This window comes from Salvelinus fontinalis, unplaced genomic scaffold (genome assembly GCF_029448725.1).
Source record: "Salvelinus fontinalis isolate EN_2023a unplaced genomic scaffold, ASM2944872v1 scaffold_0131, whole genome shotgun sequence".
Classification (NCBI taxonomy): domain Eukaryota; kingdom Metazoa; phylum Chordata; class Actinopteri; order Salmoniformes; family Salmonidae; genus Salvelinus; species Salvelinus fontinalis.
In genome coordinates this window covers 104,670-129,315 of record NW_026600340.1, presented here as the reverse complement: position 1 = coordinate 129,315, position 24,646 = coordinate 104,670, and the positions used below count along the sequence as shown (strand labels likewise).

The following is a 24,646-nucleotide window of genomic DNA, read 5'->3' as shown; positions in this document are numbered from 1 at the left end:
GAGAAAGACACGTCTGTATGTGATGCTGCCAGCCAACCTCATCTCTCTGCATGTCACTCAACACAGCGGGCAAGATGGCTCAGATTCATCTCGTTTTGAATTTCCAACACCAGTGTTTCACATCTATTACCAAATTCTACAATGAGGGAAGACACAGATCCAGAGATTCAGACTGTATAAGACAGTGGTTCTTCAACCTCTCATCAGGTCCCCCAGACGTTCTCCAACCTCTGCTCAGGACACCCAGACGTTCTCCAACCTCTCCTCACGTCCCCAGACATTCTCCAACCTCTCCTCACGTCCCCAGACATTCTCCAACCTCTCCTCACGTCCCCAGACATTCTACAACCTCTTCTCACGTCCCCAGACGTTCTCCAACCTCTGCTCAGGACACCCAGACGTTCTCCAACCTCTCCTCACGTCCCCAGACATTATCCAACCTCTCCTCAGGACCCCCAGACGTTCTCCAACCTCTTCTCACGTCCCCAGACATTCTCCAACCTCTCCTCAGGTCCCCAGACGTTCTCCAACCTCTCCTCACGTCCCCAGACATTCTCCAACCTCTCCTCACGTCCCCAGACATTCTCCAACCTCTCCTCAGGACCCCCAGACGTTCTCCAACCTCTCCTCAGGACCCACAGACGTTCTCCAACCTCTCCTCAGGACCCCCAGACGTTCTCCAACCTCTGCTCAGGACACCCAGACGTTCTCCAACCTCTCCTCACGTCCCCAGACGTTCTCCAACCTCTCCTCAGGACCCCCAGACGTTCTCCAACCTCTCCTCAGGACCCCCAGACGTTCTCCAACCTCTGCTCAGGACACCCAGACGTTCTCCAACCTCTCCTCACGTACCCAGACATTATCCAACCTCTCCTCAGGACCCCCAGACGTTCTCCAACCTCTTCTCACGTCCCCAGACATTCTCCAACCTCTCCTCAGGACCCCAGACGTTCTCCAACCTCTCCTCACGTCCCCAGACATTCTCCAACCTCTCCTCAGGACCCCCAGACGTTCTCCAACCTCTCCTCAGGACCCCCAGACATTCTCCAACCTCTCCTCAGGACCCCCAGACGTTCTCCAACCTCTGCTCAGGACACCCAGACGTTCTCCAACCTCTCCTCACGTCCCCAGACATTCTCCAACCTCTCCTCAGGACCCCCAGACGTTCTCCAACCTCGTCTCATGTCCCCAGACATTCTCCAACCTCTCCTCAGGACCCCAGACGTTCTCCAACCTCTCCTCACGTCCCCAGACATTCTCCAACCTCTCCTCAGGACCCCCAGACATTCTCCAACCTCTCCTCAGGACCCCCAGACATTCTCCAACCTCTTCTCAGGTCCCCAGACGGTCTCCAACCTCTTCTCAGGTCCCCAGACGTTCTCCAACCTCTCCTCACGTCCCCAGACATTCTCCAACCTCTCCTCAGGACCCTCAGACGTTCTCCAACCTCTCCTCAGGACCCCCAGACGTTCTCCAACCTCTCCTCAGGACCCCCAGACGTTCTCCAACCTCTTCTCACGTCCCCAGACATTCTCCAACCTCTCCTCAGGACCCCCAGACATTCTCCAACCTCTTCTCAGGTCCCCAGACATTCTCCAACCTCTTCTCAGGACCCCAGACATTCTACAACCTCTCCTCAGGTCCCCAGACGTTCTCCAACCTCTTCTCACGTCCCCAGACATTCTCCAACCTCTCCTCAGGTCCCCAGACATTCTCCAACCTCTCCTCAGGACCCCAACAGTTCCATGTATTTAACTATTCCACAGCTAGCTCACCTGATTCAACTGGTCAACTAAATAGTGAAACATCTTGGGGACCCGCGAGGAGAGGTATGAGAACTCCTGATGTCAGATACCAGTTATGATTTTCCTGTCAGATGAGTTAGTTTTAACAAAACCGGTCAAGAGCCCACAATACAATCAATCATTGCTGCTTTACCTCCCCTCCCTACGACTAGGAGTCATCCAGCCCTAGTGTCCATGGATGCTTTCGCAAACGGCACCCTATTCCCTATGTAGTGCACTACTTTTGACCATGGCCTATAGGGCTCTGGTTAAAAGTAGTGCACTACAAAGGGAATAGGGTGTTATTTGAGATGCACCCAGTATCATACACACTGTTCAGCATGCAGATTGGTCCTGTAGGCTGTCATGGTCCTGACTCTCTCTCCTGTTTAGCCATGAGCTAACAGTGTCTTGAGGATACTAGTGTCCTGTAACCGTAATCCTGAACATCCCATAATACTATCTCCCCTTTAGCTGTTGAGTAACATCTGAACTTAGTTCCTCCAGCGCTCTTCCGAGGACGAGCTGTTGATCCGAGGACGAGCTGTTGATCCTCATCAGAGACACTGTTTGTTGTTGTTGTCCTCAGATGACCCTCTGAGAGATCAGCCACCATATCAGCCAGGCTCCCTGTCTTGTCTCATCGCTGTAACTCTACAACAGGCTCGGGAGATGTCGAAGGTCGAGTTATGAGTCCTGCCCGAAACATGACCCGCCAAGCCACGCTGCTTCTTAACACACTGCCCGTTTAACCCGGAATCCAGCCGCACCAATGTGTCGGAGTTCAACTGACGACCGAGGCCAGCTTGCAGGCACCCGGCCCGCCACAAGGAGTCGCTAGAACGCGATGAGCCAAGTAAAGCACCCCCAGCCAAACCCTCCCCTAACCCAGATGACGCTGGGCCAATTGTGCGCTGTAGTGACGCCGCAACACATCGATGCAGTGCCTTAGACCGCTGAGACACTTGGGTGGCCATGACTACCTGTTAAACTAGTCTCTGTTTCAGCACTGTGGGAATATGACTACCTGTTAAACTAGTCTCTGTTTCAGCACTGTGTGAATATGACTACCTGTTAAACTAGTCTCTGTTTCAGCACTGTGGGAAAATGACTACCTGTTAAACTAGTCTCTGTTTCAGCACTGTGGGAATATGACTACCTGTTAAACTAGTCTCTGTTTCAGCACTGTGGGAATATGACTACCTGTTAAACTAGTCTCTGTTTCAGCACTGTGGGAATATGACTACCTGTTAAACTAGTCTCTGTTTCAGCACTGTGTGAATATGACTACCTGTTAAACTAGTCTCTGTTTCAGCACTGTGGGAATATGACTACCTGTTAAACTAGTCTCTGTTTCAGCACTGTGGGAATATGACTACCTGTTAAACTAGTCTCTGTTTCAGCACTGTGTGAATATGACTACCTGTTAAACTAGTCTCTGTTTCAGCACTGTGGGAATATGACTACCTGTTAAACTAGTCTCTGTTTCAGCACTGTGGGAATATGACTACCTGTTAAACTAGTCTCTGTTTCAGCACTGTGGGAATATGACTACCTGTTAAACTAGTCTCTGTTTCAGCACTGTGGGAATATGACTACCTGTTAAACTAGTCTCTGTTTCAGCACTGTGGGAATATGACTACCTGTTAAACTAGTCTCTGTTTCAGCACTGTGGGAATATGACTACCTGTTAAACTAGTCTCTGTTTCAGCACTGTGGGAATATGACTACCTGTTAAACTAGTCTCTGTTTCAGCACTGTGGGAATATGACTACCTGTTAAACTAGTCTCTGTTTCAGCACTGTGGGAATATGACTACCTGTTAAACTAGTCCATGTTTCAGCGTTGTGTGAATATGAATGTGTGTTTACCAATGATGTGCTTCAGCAGTTTCCTCCCTCCTGTTGAGTCTCTTTATAATGCTGACACACACTGCTGTGTGCTCTGAGTCACACACACACACACACACACACACACACACACACACACACACACACACACACACACACACACACACACACACACACACACACACACACACACACACACACACACACACAAATAGACACACACACACAAATAGACACACACACAAATAGACACACACACACACACACACACAAATAGACACACACACACACACACACACACACACACACACACACACACACACACACACACACACACACACACACACACACAGAAAGACACACACACACACACACACAGAAAGACACACACACACACACACACACACACACACACACACACACACACACACACACACACACACACACACACACACACACACACACACACACACACACACACACACACACACACACACACACACACACACACACACAGCTCTGAGTACGTACCTCCATGTCCTCCTTCACCTGCTCCTGCTGGTCTCTCAGTTCTCCAAACGCATCAATTATCAGACCTGGTGGAGAGAAGAAGAACCGAAGGCTCAAATATACAGTAATACTAGACATCATGGAGACAGTCAGACCTGTCCTGGACAGACAACACAGCCCAGTCAATAACAACTAGATACAGTAATACTAGACATCATGGAGACAGTCAGACCTGTCCTGGACAGACAACACAGCCCAGTCAATAACAACTAGATACAGTAATACTAGACATCATGGAGACAGTCAGTCCTGTCCTGGACAGACAACACAGCCCAGTCAATAACAACTAGATACAGTAATACTAGACATCATGGAGACAGTCAGTCCTGTCCTGGCCAGACAACACAGCCCAGTCAATAACAACTAGATACAGTAATACTAGACATCATGGAGACAGAGACAGTCAGTCCTGTCCTGGACAGACAACACAGAGTCAATACCAACTAGATACAGTAATACTAGACATCATGGAGACAGTCAGTCCTGTCCTGGACAGACAACACAGCCCAGTCAATAACAACTAGATACAGTAATACTAGACATCATGGAGACAGTCAGTCCTGTCCTGAACAGACAACACAGAGTCAATAACAACTAGATACAGTAATACTAGACATCATGGAGACAGAGATAGTCCTGTCCTGGACAGACAACACAGCCCAGTCAATAACAACTAGATACAGTAATACTAGACATCATGGAGACAGTCAGTCCTGTCCTGGACAGACAACACAGAGTCAATAACAACTAGATACAGTAATACAAGACATCATGGAGACAGAGACAGTCAGTCCTGTCCTGGACAGACAACACGGCCCAGTCAATAACAACTAGATACAGTAATACTAGACATCATGGAGACAGTCAGTCCTGTCCTGAACAGACAACACAGAGTCAATAACAACTAGATACAGTAATACTAGACATCATGGAGACAGAGACAGTCCTGTCCTGAACAGACAACACAGCCCAGTCAATAACAACTAGATACAGTAATACTAGACATCATGGAGACAGTCAGTCCTGTCCTGGACAGACAACACGGCCCAGTCAATAACAACTAGATACAGTAATACTAGACATCATGGAGACAGTCAGTCCTGTCCTGGACAGACAACACAGCCCAGTCTATAACAACTAGATACAGTAATACTAGACATCATGGAGACAGTCAGTCCTGTCCTGAACAGACAACACAGAGTCAATAACAACTAGATACAGTAATGCTAGACATCATGGAGACAGTCAGTCCTGTCCTGGACAGACAACACAGCCCAGTCAATAACAACTAGATACAGTAATACTAGACATCATGGAGACAGTCAGTCCTGTCCTGAACAGACAACACAGCCCAGTCAATAACAACTAGATACAGTAATACTAGACATCATGGAGACAGTCAGACCTGTCCTGGACAGACAACACAGCCCAGTCAATAACAACTAGATACAGTAATACTAGACATCATGGAGACAGTCAGACCTGTCCTGGACAGACAACACAGCCCAGTCAATAACAACTAGATACAGTAATACTAGACATCATGGAGACAGTCAGTCCTGTCCTGGACAGACAACACAGCCCAGTCAATAACAACTAGATACAGTAATACTAGACATCATGGAGACAGTCAGTCCTGTCCTGGCCAGACAACACAGCCCAGTCAATAACAACTAGATACAGTAATACTAGACATCATGGAGACAGAGACAGTCAGTCCTGTCCTGGACAGACAACACAGAGTCAATACCAACTAGATACAGTAATACTAGACATCATGGAGACAGTCAGTCCTGTCCTGGACAGACAACACAGCCCAGTCAATAACAACTAGATACAGTAATACTAGACATCATGGAGACAGTCAGTCCTGTCCTGAACAGACAACACAGAGTCAATAACAACTAGATACAGTAATACTAGACATCATGGAGACAGAGATAGTCCTGTCCTGGACAGACAACACAGCCCAGTCAATAACAACTAGATACAGTAATACTAGACATCATGGAGACAGTCAGTCCTGTCCTGGACAGACAACACAGAGTCAATAACAACTAGATACAGTAATACAAGACATCATGGAGACAGAGACAGTCAGTCCTGTCCTGGACAGACAACACGGCCCAGTCAATAACAACTAGATACAGTAATACTAGACATCATGGAGACAGTCAGTCCTGTCCTGAACAGACAACACAGAGTCAATAACAACTAGATACAGTAATACTAGACATCATGGAGACAGAGACAGTCCTGTCCTGAACAGACAACACAGCCCAGTCAATAACAACTAGATACAGTAATACTAGACATCATGGAGACAGTCAGTCCTGTCCTGGACAGACAACACGGCCCAGTCAATAACAACTAGATACAGTAATACTAGACATCATGGAGACAGTCAGTCCTGTCCTGGACAGACAACACAGCCCAGTCTATAACAACTAGATACAGTAATACTAGACATCATGGAGACAGTCAGTCCTGTCCTGAACAGACAACACAGAGTCAATAACAACTAGATACAGTAATACTAGACATCATGGAGACAGTCAGTCCTGTCCTGGACAGACAACACAGCCCAGTCAATAACAACTAGATACAGTAATACTAGACATCATGGAGACAGTCAGTCCTGTCCTGAACAGACAACACAGCCCAGTCAATAACAACTAGATACAGTAATACTAGACATCATGGAGACAGAGACAGTCAGTCCTGTCCTGAACAGACAACACAGCCCAGTCAATAACAACTAGATACAGTAATACTAGACATCATGGAGACAGTCAGTCCTGTCCTGAACAGACAACACAGCCCAGTCAATAACAACTAGATACAGTAATACTAGACATCATGGAGACAGTCAGTCCTGTCCTGGACAGACAACACAGCCCAGTCAATAACAAGTAGATACAGTAATACTAGACATCATGGAGACAGAGACAGTCAGTCCTGTCCTGGACAGACAACACAGAGTCAATAACAACTAGATACAGTAATACTAGACATCATGGAGACAGTCAGTCCTGTCCTGAACAGACAACACAGCCCAGTCTATAACAACTAGATACAGTAATACTAGACATCATGGAGACAGAGACAGTCAGTCCTGTCCTGGACAGACAACACAGCCCAGTCAATAACAACTAGATACAGTAATACTAGACAACATGGAGACAGTCAGTCCTGTCCTGGACAGACAACACAGCCCAGTCAATACCAACTAGATACAGTAATACTAGAAATCATGGAGACAGAGACAGTCAGTCCTGTCCTGGACAGACAACACAGCCCAGTCAATAACAACTAGATACAGTAATACTAGACATCATGGAGACAGTCAGTCCTGTCCTGGACAGACAACACAGCCCAGTCAATAACAACTAGATACAGTAATACTAGACATCATGGAGACAGAGACAGTCCTGTCCTGGACAGACAACACAGCTCAGTCAATAACGACTAGATACAGTAATACTAGACATCATGGAGACAGAGACAGTCCTGTCCTGGACAGACAACACAGCTCAGTCAATAACAACTAGATACAGTAATACTAGACATCATGGAGACAGAGACAGTCAGTCCTGTCCTGGACAGACAACACAGAGTCAATACCAACTAGATACAGTAATACTAGACATCATGGAGACAGTCAGTCCTGTCCTGGACAGACAACACAGCCCAGTCAATAACAACTAGATACAGTAATACTAGACATCATGGAGACAGTCAGTCCTGTCCTGGACAGACAACACAGCCCTGTCAATAACAACTAGATACAGTAATACTAGACATCATGGAGACAGAGACAGTCAGTCCTGTCCTGAACAAACAACACATCCCAGTCAATAACAACTAGATACAGTAATACTAGACATCATGGAGACAGAGACAGTCAGTCCTGTCCTGGACAGACAACACAGCCCAGTCAATAACAACTAGATACAGTAATACTAGACATCATGGAGACAGTCAGTCCTGTCCTGGACAGACAACACAGCCCAGTCAATAACAACTAGATACAGTAATACTAGACATCATGGAGACAGAGACAGTCAGTCCTGTCCTGAACAGACAACACAGAGTCAATAACAACTAGATACAGTAATACTAGACATCATGGAGACAGAGACAGTCCTGTCCTGGACAGACAACACAGCCCAGTCAATAACAACTAGATACAGTAATACTAGACATCATGGAGACAGTCAGTCCTGTCCTGGACAGACAACACAGAGTCAATAACAACTAGATACAGTAATACTAGACATCATGGAGACAGAGACAGTCAGTCCTGTCCTGAACAGACAACACAGCCCAGTCAATAACAACTAGATACAGTAATACTAGACATCATGGAGACAGAGACAGTCAGTCCTGTCCTGGACAGACAACACAGCCCAGTCAATAACAACTAGATACAGTAATACTAGACATCATGGAGACAGTCAGTCCTGTCCTGGACAGACAACACAGCCCAGTCAATAACCACTAGATACAGTAATACTAGACATCATGGAGACAGTCAGTCCTGTCCTGGACAGACAACACAGAGTCAATAACAACTAGATACAGTAATACTAGACATCATGGAGACAGAGACAGTCCTGTCCTGGACAGACAACACAGCCCAGTCAATAACAACTAGATACAGTAATACTAGACATCATGGAGACAGTCAGTCCTGTCCTGGACAGACAACACAGAGTCAATAACAACTAGATACAGTAATACTAGACATCATGGAGACAGAGACAGTCAGTCCTGTCCTGAACAGACAACACAGCCCAGTCAATAACAACTAGATACAGTAATACTAGACATCATGGAGACAGAGACAGTCAGTCCTGTCCTGGACAGACAACACAGCCCAGTCAATAACAACTAGATACAGTAATACTGGACATCATGGAGACAGTCAGTCCTGTCCTGGACAGACAACACAGCCCAGTCAATAACAACTAGATACAGTAATACTAGACATCATGGAGACAGTCAGTCCTGTCCTGGACAGACAACACAGCCCAGTCAATAACCACTAGATACAGTAATACTAGACATCATGGAGACAGTCAGTCCTGTCCTGGCCAGACAACACAGCCCAGTCAATAACAACTAGATACAGTAATACTAGACATCATGGAGACAGAGACAGTCAGTCCTGTCCTGGACAGACAACACGGCCCAGTCAATAACAACTAGATACAGTAATACTAGACATCATGGAGACAGTCAGTCCTGAACAGACAGCACAGAGTCAATAACAACTAGATACAGTAATACTAGACATCATGGAGACAGAGACAGTCCTGTCCTGGACAGACAACACAGCCCAGTCAATAACAACTAGATACAGTAATACTAGACATCATGGAGACAGTCAGTCCTGTCCTGGCCAGACAACACAGCCCAGTCAATAACAACTAGATACAGTAATACTAGACATCATGGAGACAGAGACAGTCAGTCCTGTCCTGGACAGACAACACGGCCCAGTCAATAACAACTAGATACAGTAATACTAGACATCATGGAGACAGTCAGTCCTGTCCTGAACAGACAACACAGAGTCAATAACAACTAGATACAGTAATACTAGACATCATGGAGACAGAGACAGTCCTGTCCTGGACAGACAACACAGCCCAGTCAATAACAACTAGATACAGTAATACTAGACATCATGGAGACAGTCAGTCCTGTCCTGGACAGACAACACAGAGTCAATAACAACTAGATACAGTAATACTAGACATCATGGAGACAGAGACAGTCAGTCCTGTCCTGGACAGACAACACGGCCCAGTCAATAACAACTAGATACAGTAATACTAGACATCATGGAGACAGTCAGTCCTGTCCTGAACAGACAACACAGAGTCAATAACAACTAGATACAGTAATACTAGACATCATGGAGACAGAGACAGTCCTGTCCTGAACAGACAACACAGCCCAGTCAATAACAACTAGATACAGTAATACTAGACATCATGGAGACAGAGACAGTCAGTCCTGTCCTAAACAGACAACACAGCCCAGTCAATAACAACTAGATACAGTAATACTAGACATCATGGAGACAGTCAGTCCTGTCCTGGACAGACAACACAGAGTCAATAACAACTAGATACAGTAATACTAGACATCATGGAGACAGAGACAGTCAGTCCTGAACAGACAACACAGCCCAGTCAATAACAACTAGATACAGTAATACTAGACATCATGGAGACAGAGACAGTCAGTCCTGTCCTGGACAGACAACACGGCCCAGTCAATAACAACTAGATACAGTAATACTAGACATCATGGAGACAGTCAGTCCTGTCCTGAACAGACAACACAGAGTCAATAACAACTAGATACAGTAATACTAGACATCATGGAGACAGAGACAGTCCTGTCCTGGACAGACAACACAGCCCAGTCAATAACAACTAGATACAGTAATACTAGACATCATGGAGACAGTCAGTCCTGTCCTGGACAGACAACACAGAGTTAATAACAACTAGATACAGTAATACTAGACATCATGGAGACAGAGACAGTCAGTCCTGTCCTGGACAGACAACACAGAGTCAATAACAACTAGATACAGTAATACTAGACATCATGGAGACAGAGACAGTCAGTCCTGTCCTGGACAGACAACACAGCCCAGTCAATAACAACTAGATACAGTAATACTAGACATCATGGAGACAGTCAGTCCTGTCCTGAACAGACAACACAGAGTCAATACCAACTAGATACAGTAATACTAGACATCATGGAGACAGAGACAGTCAGTCCTGTCCTGAACAGACAACACAGCCCAGTCAATAACAACTAGATACAGTAATACTAGACATCATGGAGACAGAGACAGTCAGTCCTGTCCTGGACAGACAACACAGCCCAGTCAATAACAACTAGATACAGTAATACTAGACATCATGGAGACAGTCAGTCCTGTCCTGGACAGACAACACAGAGTCAATAACAACTAGATACAGTAATACAAGACATCATGGAGACAGAGACAGTCAGTCCTGTCCTGAACAGACAACACAGCCCAGTCAATAACAACTAGATACAGTAATACTAGACATCATGGAGACAGTCAGTCCTGTCCTGGACAGACAACACAGCCCAGTCAATAACAACTAGATACAGTAATACTAGACATCATGGAGACAGAGACAGTCCTGTCCTGGACAGACAACACAGCCCAGTCTATAACAACTAGATACAGTAATACTAGACATCATGGAGACAGTCAGTCCTGTCCTGGACAGACAACACGGCCCAGTCAATAACAACTAGATACAGTAATACTAGACATCATGGAGACAGTCAGTCCTGTCCTGGACAGACAACACAGCTCAGTCTATAACAACTAGATACAGTAATACTAGACATCATGGAGACAGTCAGTCCTGTCCTGGACAGACAACACAGCCCAGTCAATACCAACTAGATACAGTAATACTAGACATCATGGAGACAGAGACAGTCAGTCCTGTCCTGGACAGACAACACAGCCCAGTCAATAACAACTAGATACAGTAATACTAGACATCATGGAGACAGTCAGTCCTGTCCTGGACAGACAACACAGCCCAGTCAATAACAACTAGATACAGTAATACTAGACATCATGGAGACAGAGACTTTCAGCCCTGTCCTGACGTGAACAGCCAACCCCCATTCCCTCAATCCATCAATCAATCAAATGTATTTATAATGCCCTTTTGACATCATCAGTTTGTCACCTGCATGGCTTGCTGTTTGGGGTTTTAGGCTGGGTTTCTGTACAGCACTTCGAGATATTAGCTGATGTACGAAGGGCTATATAAAATAAACTTGATTTGATTTGATTTGATCAGTTTGCCAAAAGAGCCAACCCCCTCACCCTGGATGATGGCCAGGAGGATGACGATGACGAAGAAGAAGAAGGTGATGTCAAAGATGATCCTGTAGATCTCATACTCATCACCAGCTGGATCCTCGATCTGGTCACCGATGCCCCCTCCTGCCCGCACGCCCACGTACATGTGGAACATGTAACACTGGAGAGAGAGAGAGAGAGACAGAGAGAGAGACAGAGAGAGAGACAGAGAGATAGAGAGAGAGACAGAGAGATAGAGAGAGAGAGAGAGACAGAGAGAGACAGAGAGAGACAAAGAGAGAGAGAGAAACAGAGAGAGACAGAGAGAGAGAGAGAGAGAGAGAGAGAGAGAGAGAGAGAGAGAGAGAGCGAGAGAGAGAGAGACAGAGAGAGAGAGATATAGAGAGAGAGACAGAGAGAGAGAGATATAGAGAGAGAGACAGATATAGAGAGATAGAGAGAGAAAGAGAGAGAGAGAGAGATATAGAGCGAGAGAGATATAGAGAAGAGAGACCGAGAGAGAGAGAGAGAGAGAGAGAGAGAGAGACAGAGAGAGAGAGAGACAGAAAGAGAGAGAGACAGAGAGAGAGACAGAGAGAGAGACATAGAGAGAGAGACATAGAGAGAGAGACAGATAGAGAGAGATAAAGAGAGAGAGAGACAGAGAGAGAGAGAGAGAGACAGAGAGAGATATAGAGTGAGAGAGACCAAGAGAGAGAGAGACAGAGAGAGAGAGAGAGAGAGAGAGAGAGAGAGAGAGTAAACCTCAATGACAGTATTCTCGGACCAACATACAGTTGAGGATGTTAAGATAGATATGACATGTGAAGACTAGGACTTCCTTACTGACTTTGTACATTTGTGAATATTGACACAGTCCAATATCTAAGGTGGCAGAGAGAGAGGTGCTACCCAGCCCCTAACCAGGCTCCTAACCCAGCTCCTAACCCAGCCCCTAACCCAGCCCCTAATCTAGCACCTAACCCAGCTCCTAACCCAGCCCCTAACCCAGCTCCTAACCCAGATCCTAACCCAGCCCCTAACCCAGCTCCTAACCCAGCTCCTAACCCAGCCCCTAACTCAGCTCCTAACCCAGCCCCTAACCCAGCTCCTAACCCAGCTCCTAACCCAGCTCCTAACCTAGCACCTAACCCAGCCCCTAACCCAGCTCCTAACCCAGCCCCTAACCCAGCCCCTAACCCAGCTCCTAACCCAGCCCCTAACCCAGCTCCTAACCCAGCCCCTAACCCAGCCCAGCCCCTAACCCAGCTCCTAACCCAGCTCCTAGCCCAGCCCCTAACCCAGCTCCTAACCAGCCTCCTAACCCAGCCCCTAACCCAGCCCCTAACCCAGCACCTAACCCAGCTCCTAGCCCAGCCCCTAACCCAGCCCCTAACCCAGCCCCTAACCCAGCCCCTAACCCAGCTCCTAACCTGGCCACTAACCCATCCTCTAACCCAGCTCCTAGCCCAGCTCCTAACCCAGCCCCTAACCCAGCCCCTAACCCAGCCTCTAACCCAGCTCCTAACCCAGCCCCTAACCCAGCCTCTAACCCAGCTCCTAACCCAGCCCCTAACCCAGCTCCTAACCCAGCTCCTAACCCAGCCCCTAACCCAGCCCCTAACCCAGCTCCTAACCCAGCCCCTAACCCAGCCCCTAACCCAGCCTCTAACCCAGCCCCTAACCCAGCTCCTAACCCAGCCCCTAACCCAGCTCCTAACCCAGCCCCTAACCCAGCTCCTAGCCCAGCCCCTAACCCAGCCCCTAACCCAGCTCCTAACCCAGCCCCTAACCCAGCTCCTAACCCAGCCCCTAACCCAGCTCCTAACCCAGCCCCTAGCCCATCCCCTTACCCAGCTCCTAACCCAGCCCCTAGCCCAGCCCCTAACCCAGCCCCTAACCCAGCTCCTAACCCAGCCCCTAGCTCAGCCCCTAACCCAGCCCCTAACCCAGCTCCTAACCCAGCCCCTAACCCAGCTCCTAACCCAGCCCCTAGCCCAGCTCCTAGCCCAGCCCCTAACCCAGCCCCTAACCCATCCCCTAACCCAGCCCATAACCCCGCCCCTAACCCCGCCCCTAGCCCACCCCCTAACCCAGCCCCTAACCCAGCCCCTAACCCAGCACCTAGCCCAGCCCCTAACCCATCCCCTAACCCAGCCCCTAACCCAGCCCCTAACCCAGCACCTAGCCCAGCCCCTAACCCATCCCCTAAACCAGCCCCTAACCCAGCGCCTAACCCAGCACCTAGCCCAGCCCCTAACCCATCCCCTAACCCAGCCCCTAACCCAGCTCCTAACCCAGCCCCTAACCCAGCCCCTAACCCAGCCCCTAACTCAGCTCCTAACCCAGCCCCTAACCCAGCTCCTAACCCAGCCCCTAACCCAGCCCCTAACCCATCCCCTAACCCAGCCCCTAACCCATCCCCTAACCCATCCCCTAGCCCAGCCCCTAACCCAGAACCTAACCCAGCTCCTAACCCAGCACCTAACCCAGCCCCTAACCCAGCTCCCAACCCAGCCCCTAACCCAGCTCCCAACCCAGCCCCCAACCCAGCCCCTAACCCAGCCCCTAGCTCAGCACCTAACCCAGCTCCTAGCCCAGCCCCTAACCCAGCTCCTAACCCAGCTCCTAGCCCAGCCCCTAACCCAGCTCCTAACCAGCCTCCTAACCCAGCCCCTAGCCCAGCTCCTAACCCAGCCCCTAACCCAGCCCCTAGCCCATCCCCTAACCCAGCCCCTAACCCAGCCCCTAACCCCGCCCCTAGCCCACCCCCTAACCCAGCCCCTAACCCAGCCCCTAACCCAGCACCTAGCCCAGCCCCTAACCCATCCCCTAACCCAGCCCCTAACCCAGCCCCTAACCCAGCACCTAGCCCAGCCCCTAACCCATCACCTAACCCAGCCCCTAACACAGCGCCTAACCCAGCACCTAGCCCAGCCCCTAACCCATCCCCTAACCCAGCCCCTAACCCAGCTCCTAACCCAGCCCCTAACCCAGCTCCTAACCCAGCCCCTAACCCAGCTCCTAACCCAGCCCCTAACCCAGCCCCTAACCCAGCCCCTAACCCAGCTCCTAACCCAGCCCCTAACCCAGCTCCTAAACCAGCCCCTAACCCAGCTCCTAACCCAGCCCCTAACCCATCCCCTAACCCATCCCCTAACCCAGCCCCTAACCCAGCTCCTAACCCAGCCCCTAACCCAGCCCCTAACCCATCCCCTAACCCAGCCCCTAACCCAGCCCCTAACCCATCCCCTAGCCCAGCCCCAACCCAGAACCTAACCCAGCTCCTAACCCAGCCCCCAACCCAGCCCCTAACCCGGCTCCTAACCCGGCCCCTAACCCGGCCCCTAACCCGGCCCCTAACCCATCCCCTAACCCATCCCCTAACCCAGCCCCTAACCCAGCCCCTAACCCAGCCCCTAACCCATCCCCTAACCCAGCCCCTAACCCAGCCCCTAACCCATCCCCTAGCCCAGCCCCTAGCCCAGCCCCTAACCCAGCTCCTAACCCAGAACCTAACCCAGCTCCTAACCCAGCCCCTAACCCAGCCCCTAACCCAGCCCCTAACCCAGCCCCTAACCCAGCCCCTAACCCAGCTCCCAACCCAGCTCCCAACCCAGCCCCCAACCCAGCCCCTAACCCAGCCCCTAGCCCAGCCCCTAGCCCAGCACCTAACCCAGCTCCTAGCCCAGCCCCTAACCCAGCTCCTAACCCAGCTCCTAACCCAGCTCCTAGCCCAGCCCCTAACCCAGCTCCTAACCCAGCTCCTAGCCCAGCCCCTAACCCAGCTCCTAACCAGCCTCCTAACCCAGCCCCTAGCCCAGCTCCTAACCCAGCCCCTAACCCAGCCCCTAGCCCATCTCCTAACCCAGCCCCTAACCCAGCCCCTAACCCCGCCCCTAGCCCACCCCCTAACCCAGCCCCTAACCCAGCCCCTAGCCCAGCCCCTAACCCATCCCCTAACCCAGCCCCTAACCCAGCCCCTAACCCAGCCCCTAACCCAGCACCTAGCCCAGCCCCTAACCCATCCCCTAACCCAGCCCCTAACCCAGCGCCTAACCCAGCACCTAGCCCAGCCCCTAACCCATCCCCTAACCCAGCCCCTAACCCAGCTCCTAACCCAGCCCCTAACCCAGCTCCTAACCCAGCCCCTAACCCAGCTCCTAACCCAGCCCCTAACCCAGCTCCTAACCCAGCCCCTAACCCAGCTCCTAACCCAGCCCCTAACCCAGCTCCTAACCCAGCCCCTAACCCATCCCCTAACCCATCCCCTAACCCAGCTCCCAACCCAGCCCCTAACCCAGCCCCCAACCCAGCCCCTAACCCAGCCCCTAGCCCAGCACCTAACCCAGCTCCTAGGCCAGCCCCTAACCCAGCTCCTAACCCAGCTCCTAGCCCAGCCCCTAACCCAGCTCCTAACCAGCCTCCTAACCCAGCCCCTAGCCCAGCTCCTAACCCAGCCCCTAGCCCATCCCCTAGCCCATCCCCTAACCCATCCCCTAACCCAGCCCCTAACCCAGCCCCTAGCCCATCCCCTAGCCCATCCCCTAACCCAGCTCCTAACCCAGCCCCTAACCCAGCCCCTAACCCAGCCCCTAGCCCATCCCCTAGCCCAGCCCCTAACCCAGCCCCTAACCCAGCCCCTAACCCAGCCCCTAACCCAGCCCCTAACCCAGCTCCTAGCTAATCCTCTGCATGCATCCCAAATGGAACACTGTCCCCTATGTAGTGCACTCCTTTTGACTGGGCCCTGGTCAACAGTAGTGCACTATAAAGGGAATAGGGTGTCATGTTGATCTTTGTCCTCTTCCTCCAGACCTGTCAGATCCAGAGAGGACTCCTTAATAGGAAGTAGCAGCAGAGAATGGACTAATGGAATGTCATGGGTGGCTGGCTCTGGGAGGATTAACGCAGAGACACAGAGCATGATGTTACTGTCCCCTGTCTGTCACTCTGTAGGGGCTAATACAGACCCTGTCTGTCTGTCACTCTGTAGGGGCTAATACAGGCCCTGTCTGTCTGTCTGTCTGTCTGTCTGTCTGTCTGTCTGTCTGTCTGTCTGTCTGTCTGTCTGTCTGTCTGTACGGCTGTCTGTACGGCTGTCTGTACGGCTGTCTGTCTGTCTGTCTGTCTGTCTGTCTGTCTGTACGGCTGTCTGTCTGTCTGTCTGTCTGTCTGTCTGTCTGTCTGTCTGTCTGTACGGCTGTCTGTCTGTACGGCTGTCTGTACGGCTGTCTGTACGGCTGTCTGTACGGCTGTCTGTCTGTCTGCCTGTAGGGGCTAATACAGGCCTTGTCTCCTGTCTGTCTGTCTGCCTGTAGGGGCTAATACAGGCCTTGTCTCCTGTCTGTCTGTCTGCCTGTAGGGGCTAATATAGACACTTACCACAGGGTAAGACAAGAACAGCTCAAGGACAGAACTACGTCAAATACAAACACGAAGGCACACGTAGCCGACATATCAATACACACAAACTATCCGGGTCCAATAGGGGAGAGGCGATGTGGCGTGAGGTGTGTCTTTATCTGTTGCACACTATCCGGGTCCAATAGGGGAGAGGCGATGTGGCGTGAGGTGTGTCTTTATCTGTTGCACACTATCCGGGTCCAATAGGGGAGAGGCGATGTGGCGTGAGGTGTGTCTTTATCTGTTTTCTGAAACCAGGTTTGCTGTTTGTTTGAGCAACATGAGATGGAAGGAAGTTCCATGCAATAAGGGCTCTATATAATACTGTACACTTTCTTGAATTTGTTCTAGATTTGGGGACTGTGAAAAGACCCCTGGTGGCATGTCTGGTGGGGGAAGTGTGTGTGTGTCAGAGCTGTGTGTAAGGTCCCGTGTGGCTCAGTTGGTAGAGCATGGCGCTTGCACCGCCAGGGTTGTGGGTTCATTCCCCACGGGGGGACCAGGATGAATATGTATGAACTTTCCAATTTGTAAGTCGCTCTGGATAAGAGCGTCTGCTAAATGACTTAAATGTAAATGTGTAAGGTGACTATGCAAACAATTTGGGATTTTCTACACATGAACGGTTCATTCTGATAGGCTCTGATGGCTGTGCTCCTGCCAATACGACCACAATAGAATAGGTCATTAAGGCATTTCTCAGCCCTGAGTCCCAAATGGCAACCGATTACCACTTTAGTACACTACTTTAGGCCCGTAGGACTCAATAGTAGTGCACTATAGAGGGGATAGGGTCCCACAACCCAGATCTTTATTCCGTAAACCGTTACATCTGGGGCTAATTAGACCTGGCCCGGCCAATCAGCAGACCTCGTTCTGACACCACCTTTCTCTGTCTCACCATGTCAGGGAATACTAGGCAATTAGCAGCTGCATCCCAGCAACTAGTGTTTAATTAGCCCGTTAGCTTAACGAACTGCGTTCATCACAGCTCTGCCCGTCGGCACGGCAACCGGGTCGTCGGCACGGCAATCAAGTCGACATAAAGGAGGATGAAGTAGTGGGACATAGAACCGCTGACTGAAATGGGGTTCCAGCTGTAGCTGGATAAACGAGGTCAATAACCCTTACAGTGACTAACACATTCAGAGATGATATTGTGTTGTTTACAATGAAGTCAGTGCTGATCTAGGATCAGGTCCTCCTTGTCTGTATAATCTGATTCAGAGTGATCTAGAAGACAAACTGATCTAGGATCAGGTCTTCCTTGTCTATATAATCTGATTCAGAAGAGAAACTGATCTAGGATCAGGTCCTCCTTGTCTGTATAATCTGATTCAGTGTGATCTAGAAGACAAACTGATCTAGGATCAGGTCTTCCTTGTCTATATAATCTGATTCAGAAGAGAAACTGATCTAGGATCAGGTCCTCCTTGTCTGTATAATCTGATTCAGTGTGATCTAGAAGACAAACTGATCTAGGATCAGGTCTTCCTTGTCTATATAATCTGATTCAGAAGAGAAACTGATCTAGGATCAGGTCCTCCTTGTCTGTATAATCTGATTCAGAGTGATCTAGAAGACAAACTGATCTAGGATCAGGTCCTCCTTGTCTGTATAATCTGATTCAGTGTGATCTAGAAGACAAACTGATCTAGGATCAGGTCTTCCTTGTCTATATAATCTGATTCAGAAGAGAAACTGATCTAGGATCAGGTCCTCCTTGTCTGTATAATCTGATTCAGAGTGATCTAGAAGACAAACTGATCTAGGATCAGGTCCTCCTTGTCTGTATAATCTGATTCAGAGTGATCTAGAAGACAAACTGATCTAGGATCAGGTCCTCCTTGTCTATATAATCTGATTCAGAAGAGAAACTGATCTAGGATCAGGTCCTCCTCGTCTATATAATCTGATTCAGTGTGATCTAGAAGACAAACTGATCTAGGATCAGGTCCTTCTTGTCTGTATAATCTGATTCAGTGTGATGTAGAAGACAAACTGATCTAGGATCAGGTCCTTCTTGTCTGTATAATCTGATTCAGTGTGATCTAGAAAACATACTGATTGTAGATTAAACTCTTTGTGAATACAGGCTCAGGTTTGACTACTCACTGTGAGCATGTCATCACACTTCATGTCCGGTGTCTCTCCCTCTTCCCCTCTATTGTAGAACTTCCTGAAGAAGTTGAACGCCACCACGGTGTAGAGATACACCACCACAGCCAGTAGTCCTACTGTCAGAACCAGCTGGGGAGGGAAAGGAAGAAAGAAAGAAAGAAAGAGAGAGAGAGAGAGAGAGAGACAGACAGAGAGAGAGAGATGGAGAGAGAGAGAGGGAGAGAGAGAGAGAGAGAGAGAGAGAGAGAGAGAGAGAGAGAGAGAGAGAGCGAGAGCAAGAAAGAGAGAGAGCGAGAGCGAGAGCGAGAGCGAGAAATAGAGAGAGAGCGAGAAAGAGAAAGAGAGGGAGAGAGGGAGAGAGAGAGAGAGAGAGAGAGAGAGAGAGAGAGAGAGGGAGAGAGAGAGAGAGAGAGAGAGAGAGAGAGAGCGAGAGCGAGAAAGAGAGAGAGCGAGAGCGAGAGCGAGAAAGAGAGAGAGAGAGAGAGCGAGAAAGAGAGAGAGAAAGAGAAAGAGAGGGAGAGAGGGAGAGAGGGAGAGAGAGAGAGAGAGAGAGAGAGAGAGAGAGAGAGAGAGAGAGAGAGAGAGAGAGAGAGAGAGGGAGAAAGGGAGAGAGAGAGAGAGAGAGAGAGAGAGAGAGAGAGAGAGAGAGAGAGAGTAAACCTCAATGACAGTATTCTCGGACCAACATACAGTTGAGGATGTTAAGATAGATATGACATGTGAAGACTAGCACTTCCCTACTGACTTAGAACATTTGTGCATATTGACACTCAGTCCAATGTCTCTGGAGGCAGAGAGAGAGGTGCTACCCAGCCCCTAACCAGGCTCCTAACCCAGCTCCTAACCCAAGTCGTTATTAGTGAAGAAGTTGAAAGCCACCATGGAACTATATTATATTTTTATAATCTAATTGCTCAAAGAAAAATATTTAGTTTAACAAGTAATACTTTTTCTTCTCAAAACAGTAGGGATAAAAATGATTGTCACCCCTGTTTTCAATACCTTACGAGGATGACGGCATTGATCCCTATGTTGTCGAACACATTCGGAGGGATATTAGACCATTCCTCCATACAGAAACGCTTTGCATTTATATCTGTAGTCATCCAACTAATGTCAACACCTGGATAATTAGGATTAAATGTTGAATAATGATGAGTGAGAAAGTTGTAGAGGCATAAATATCATACCCCCCAAAAAACTGATAACCTTCTTAATGGTGACGGTGAGAGGTTAGCATGTTATAATGCTAACCTTCTTAATGGTAACGGTGAGAGGTTAGCATGTTATAATGCTAACCTTCTTAATGGTAACGGTGAGAGGTTAGCCTGTTTTAATGCTAACCTTCTTAATGGTGACGGTGAGAGGTTAGCATGTCATAATGCTAACCTTCTTAATGGTAACGGTGAGAGGTTAGCCTGTCTTGGGGTATGATATAAAATGCTAACCTTCTTAATGGTGACGGTGAGAGGTTAGCCTGTTTTGGGGTATGATATAAACTGCTAACCTTCTTAATGGTGACGGTGAGAGGTTAGCCTGTTTTGGGGTATGATATAAACTGCTAACCTTCTTAATGGTGACGGTGAGAGGTTAGCCTGTCTTGGGGTATGATATAAAATGGTAACGGTGAGAGGTTATCCTGTCTTTGGGTATGATATAAAATGCTAACCTTCTTAATGGTGATGGTGAGAGGTTAGCATGTTTTAATGCTAACCTCCTTAATGGTGACGGTGAGAGGTTAGCCTGTCTTGGGGTATGATATAAAATGGTGACGGTGAGAGGTTAGCATGTTTTAATGCTAACCTCCCTAATGGTAATGGTTAGAGGTTAGCCTGTCTTGGGGTATGATATAAAATGGTGACGGTGAGAGGTTAGCATGTTTTAATGCTAACCTCCCTAATGGTAATGGTTAGAGGTTAGCCTGTCTTGGGGTATGATATAAACTGCTAACCTTCTTAATGGTAACGGTGAGAGGTTAGCATGTTTTAATGCTAACCTTCTTAATGGTGACGGTGAGAGGTTAGCATGTTATAATGCTAACCTTCTTAATGGTAACGGTGAGAGGTTAGCATGTTATAATGCTAACCTTCTTAATGGTAACGGTGAGAGGTTAGCCTGTTTTAATGCTAACCTTCTTAATGGTGACGGTGAGAGGTTAGCATGTCATAATGCTAACCTTCTTAATGGTAACGGTGAGAGGTTAGCCTGTCTTGGGGTATGATATAAAATGCTAACCTTCTTAATGGTGACGGTGAGAGGTTAGCCTGTTTTGGGGTATGATATAAACTGCTAACCTTCTTAATGGTGACGGTGAGAGGTTAGCCTGTTTTGGGGTATGATATAAACTGCTAACCTTCTTAATGGTGACGGTGAGAGGTTAGCCTGTCTTGGGGTATGATATAAAATGGTAATGGTGAGAGGTTATCCTGTCTTTGGGTATGATATAAAATGCTAACCTTCTTAATGGTGATGGTGAGAGGTTAGCATGTTTTAATGCTAACCTCCTTAATGGTGACGGTGAGAGGTTAGCCTGTCTTGGGGTATGATATAAAATGGTGACGGTGAGAGGTTAGCATGTTTTAATGCTAACCTCCCTAATGGTAATGGTTAGAGGTTAGCCTGTCTTGGGGTATGATATAAACTGCTAACCTTCTTAATGGTAACGGTGAGAGGTTAGCATGTTTTAATGCTAACCTCCTTAATGGTAATGGTGAGAGGTTAGCCTGTCTTGGGGTATGATATTAACTGCTAATCTCCTTAATGGTAATGGTGAGAGGTTAGCCCGACTTGGGGTATGATATAAAATGCTAATCTCCTTAATGGTAATGGTGAGAGGTTAGCCCGACTTGGGGTATGATATAAAATGCTAATCTCCTTAATGGTGACGGTGAGAGGTTAGCCTGTCTTGGGGTATGATATAAAATGCTAACCTTCTTAATGGTGACGGTGAGAGGTAGCCCGACTTGGGGTATGATATAAAATGCTAATCTTCTTAATGGTAACGGTGAGAGGTTAGCATGTTTTAGGGGTATGATATAAAATGCTAACCTTCATAATGGTGACGGTGAGAGGTTAGCCTGTCTTGTGAGTATTATTATTCACAATTCATTCAGGACTATCCGTAACCATGGTAGCGTCCACATTAATGTAGACGTGTTCACAGAGATATTCTAATCTCATTGAGAATAAAAGTGACTCCTAAATGACACAACACATTAGCATTCATTAATATTGAGCACCACATCATCTGAAACAACCACACTGCAGATGCATCCAAGGGAATTTGTCCAAATACTATTGGTTCCCTAAAATGGGGTCCCTTGTACCAAAAGTGCTGTACATTTTAAACATTTCACCCAATATGGTTGTACAGAGTGTTGGAGAACAGAGCCGAAACAACAATAATAGTAATATATTGTATCTTTAAACACTATGTACCTACAGTAATATATTGTATCTTTAAACACTATGTACCTACAGTAATATATTGTGAATGTACCTACAGTAACATATTGTATCTTTAAACACTGTATGTATCTACAGTAATATATTGTATCTTTAGACACTGTAGGTACCTACAGTAATATATTGTATCTACAGTAACATATTGTATCTTCAGACACTGTATGTATCTACAGTAATATATTGTATCTTTAGACACTGTAGGTACCTACAGTAACATATTGTATCTTTAGACACTGTATGTATCTACAGTAATATATTGTATCTTTAGACACTGTAGGTACCTACAGTAATATATTGTATCTACAGTAATATATTGTATCTTTAGACACTGTAGGTACCTACAGTAACATATTGTATCTTTAGACACTGTATGTATCTACAGTAATATATTGTATCTTTAGACACTGTAGGTACCTACAGTAATATATTGTATCTACAGTAACATATTGTATCTTTAGACACTGTATGTATCTACAGTAATACATTGTATCTTTAAGACACTGTAGGTACCTACAGTAATATATTGTATCTACAGTAACATATTGTATCTTTAAACACTGTATGTATCAACAGTTACATATTGTATCTTTAGACACTGTAGGTACCTACAGTAATACATTGTATCTTTAGACAGTGGTTTGTAGAATACTAAGTAAGTGCAGACATAGTGATACAGTCAAGAGCAGACACAGTACCTGTTTGTATCTTTAGACAGTGGTTTGTAGAATACTAAGTAAGTGCAGACATAGTGATACAGTCAAGAGCAGACACAGTACCTGTTTTCCGTTGTGCGTGACAGAAGACAGGATGGTGCGGAGGGTCTTGAAGCCCATGGCGATGTCCAGGAGATGAGCAGCAAAGAAGAAGTTGTTATAGTGACCCAGGATGGACATGGTCATATACCAAGCCAGGTACAGGAACGACTGCAGGGGGTCAGACAGAAGAAGAAGAAGGAGAAGAATACGAAGAGTTAGAAATAGTGTCTGCTAAATGGCATATAAAATGTATTACTGTATATTAAATAAGCAGTTGAAGTTACTTAGCATGATGAAATAAGTCTTTATTTACATTGTCTGTGAAGACGACTCCTAGTTTCCAGATCTGGTACTTGACATCAACAGAGTTTAATCTGTAACAGAAGAGAGAACACAACATTAACAGGATTCATGTTGGGGTGTATTTGTCATCGATCAGGCCTCCTGCTGCCACCATCCTGTACAGTGATTGGTCCTGCTGCCACCATGCTGTACAGTGATTGGTCATTACAACCATCTTCCAACTGAAACACTTAAAACATTAGTTTTCAAAACACCTCTCAGTATATTGGCTTCAGAGGAAGCTTCGTCCATATGAACAACAGGGAAAGAGAGAAAGGTGCACATTTAGAAGGTGGAACTAGATGTTTCGTTCTCTCTAATGTGGAGTAAGATCCCCCATCTATGAGCTTTAATGATCTAAGTTCAATTCCTGTTGAAGGGTCCAACAGGCACTGTCAGGGACATCCAAATCAAATCTAATGTTATTGGTCAAACACATATTTACAGATGTTATTGCGGGTGTAGCGA

General features: G+C 47.5%; 1 protein-coding gene across 1 annotated transcript in view; it reads right to left on the bottom strand.

Moving 5' to 3' along the window:
- The window catches only part of LOC129843404 (ryanodine receptor 2-like), a gene marked incomplete at its 5' end in the record, with an annotated part of 131,407 nt that overhangs the window by 5,767 nt on the left and 100,994 nt on the right, over positions 1–24,646 (bottom strand). Inside the window, 5 exon segments of the mRNA XM_055912113.1 lie at positions 4,166–4,230; positions 12,114–12,270; positions 19,611–19,745; positions 23,858–24,004; positions 24,150–24,210. Of these exon segments, the coding sequence (XP_055768088.1) occupies positions 4,166–4,230; positions 12,114–12,270; positions 19,611–19,745; positions 23,858–24,004; positions 24,150–24,210 (565 nt within the window).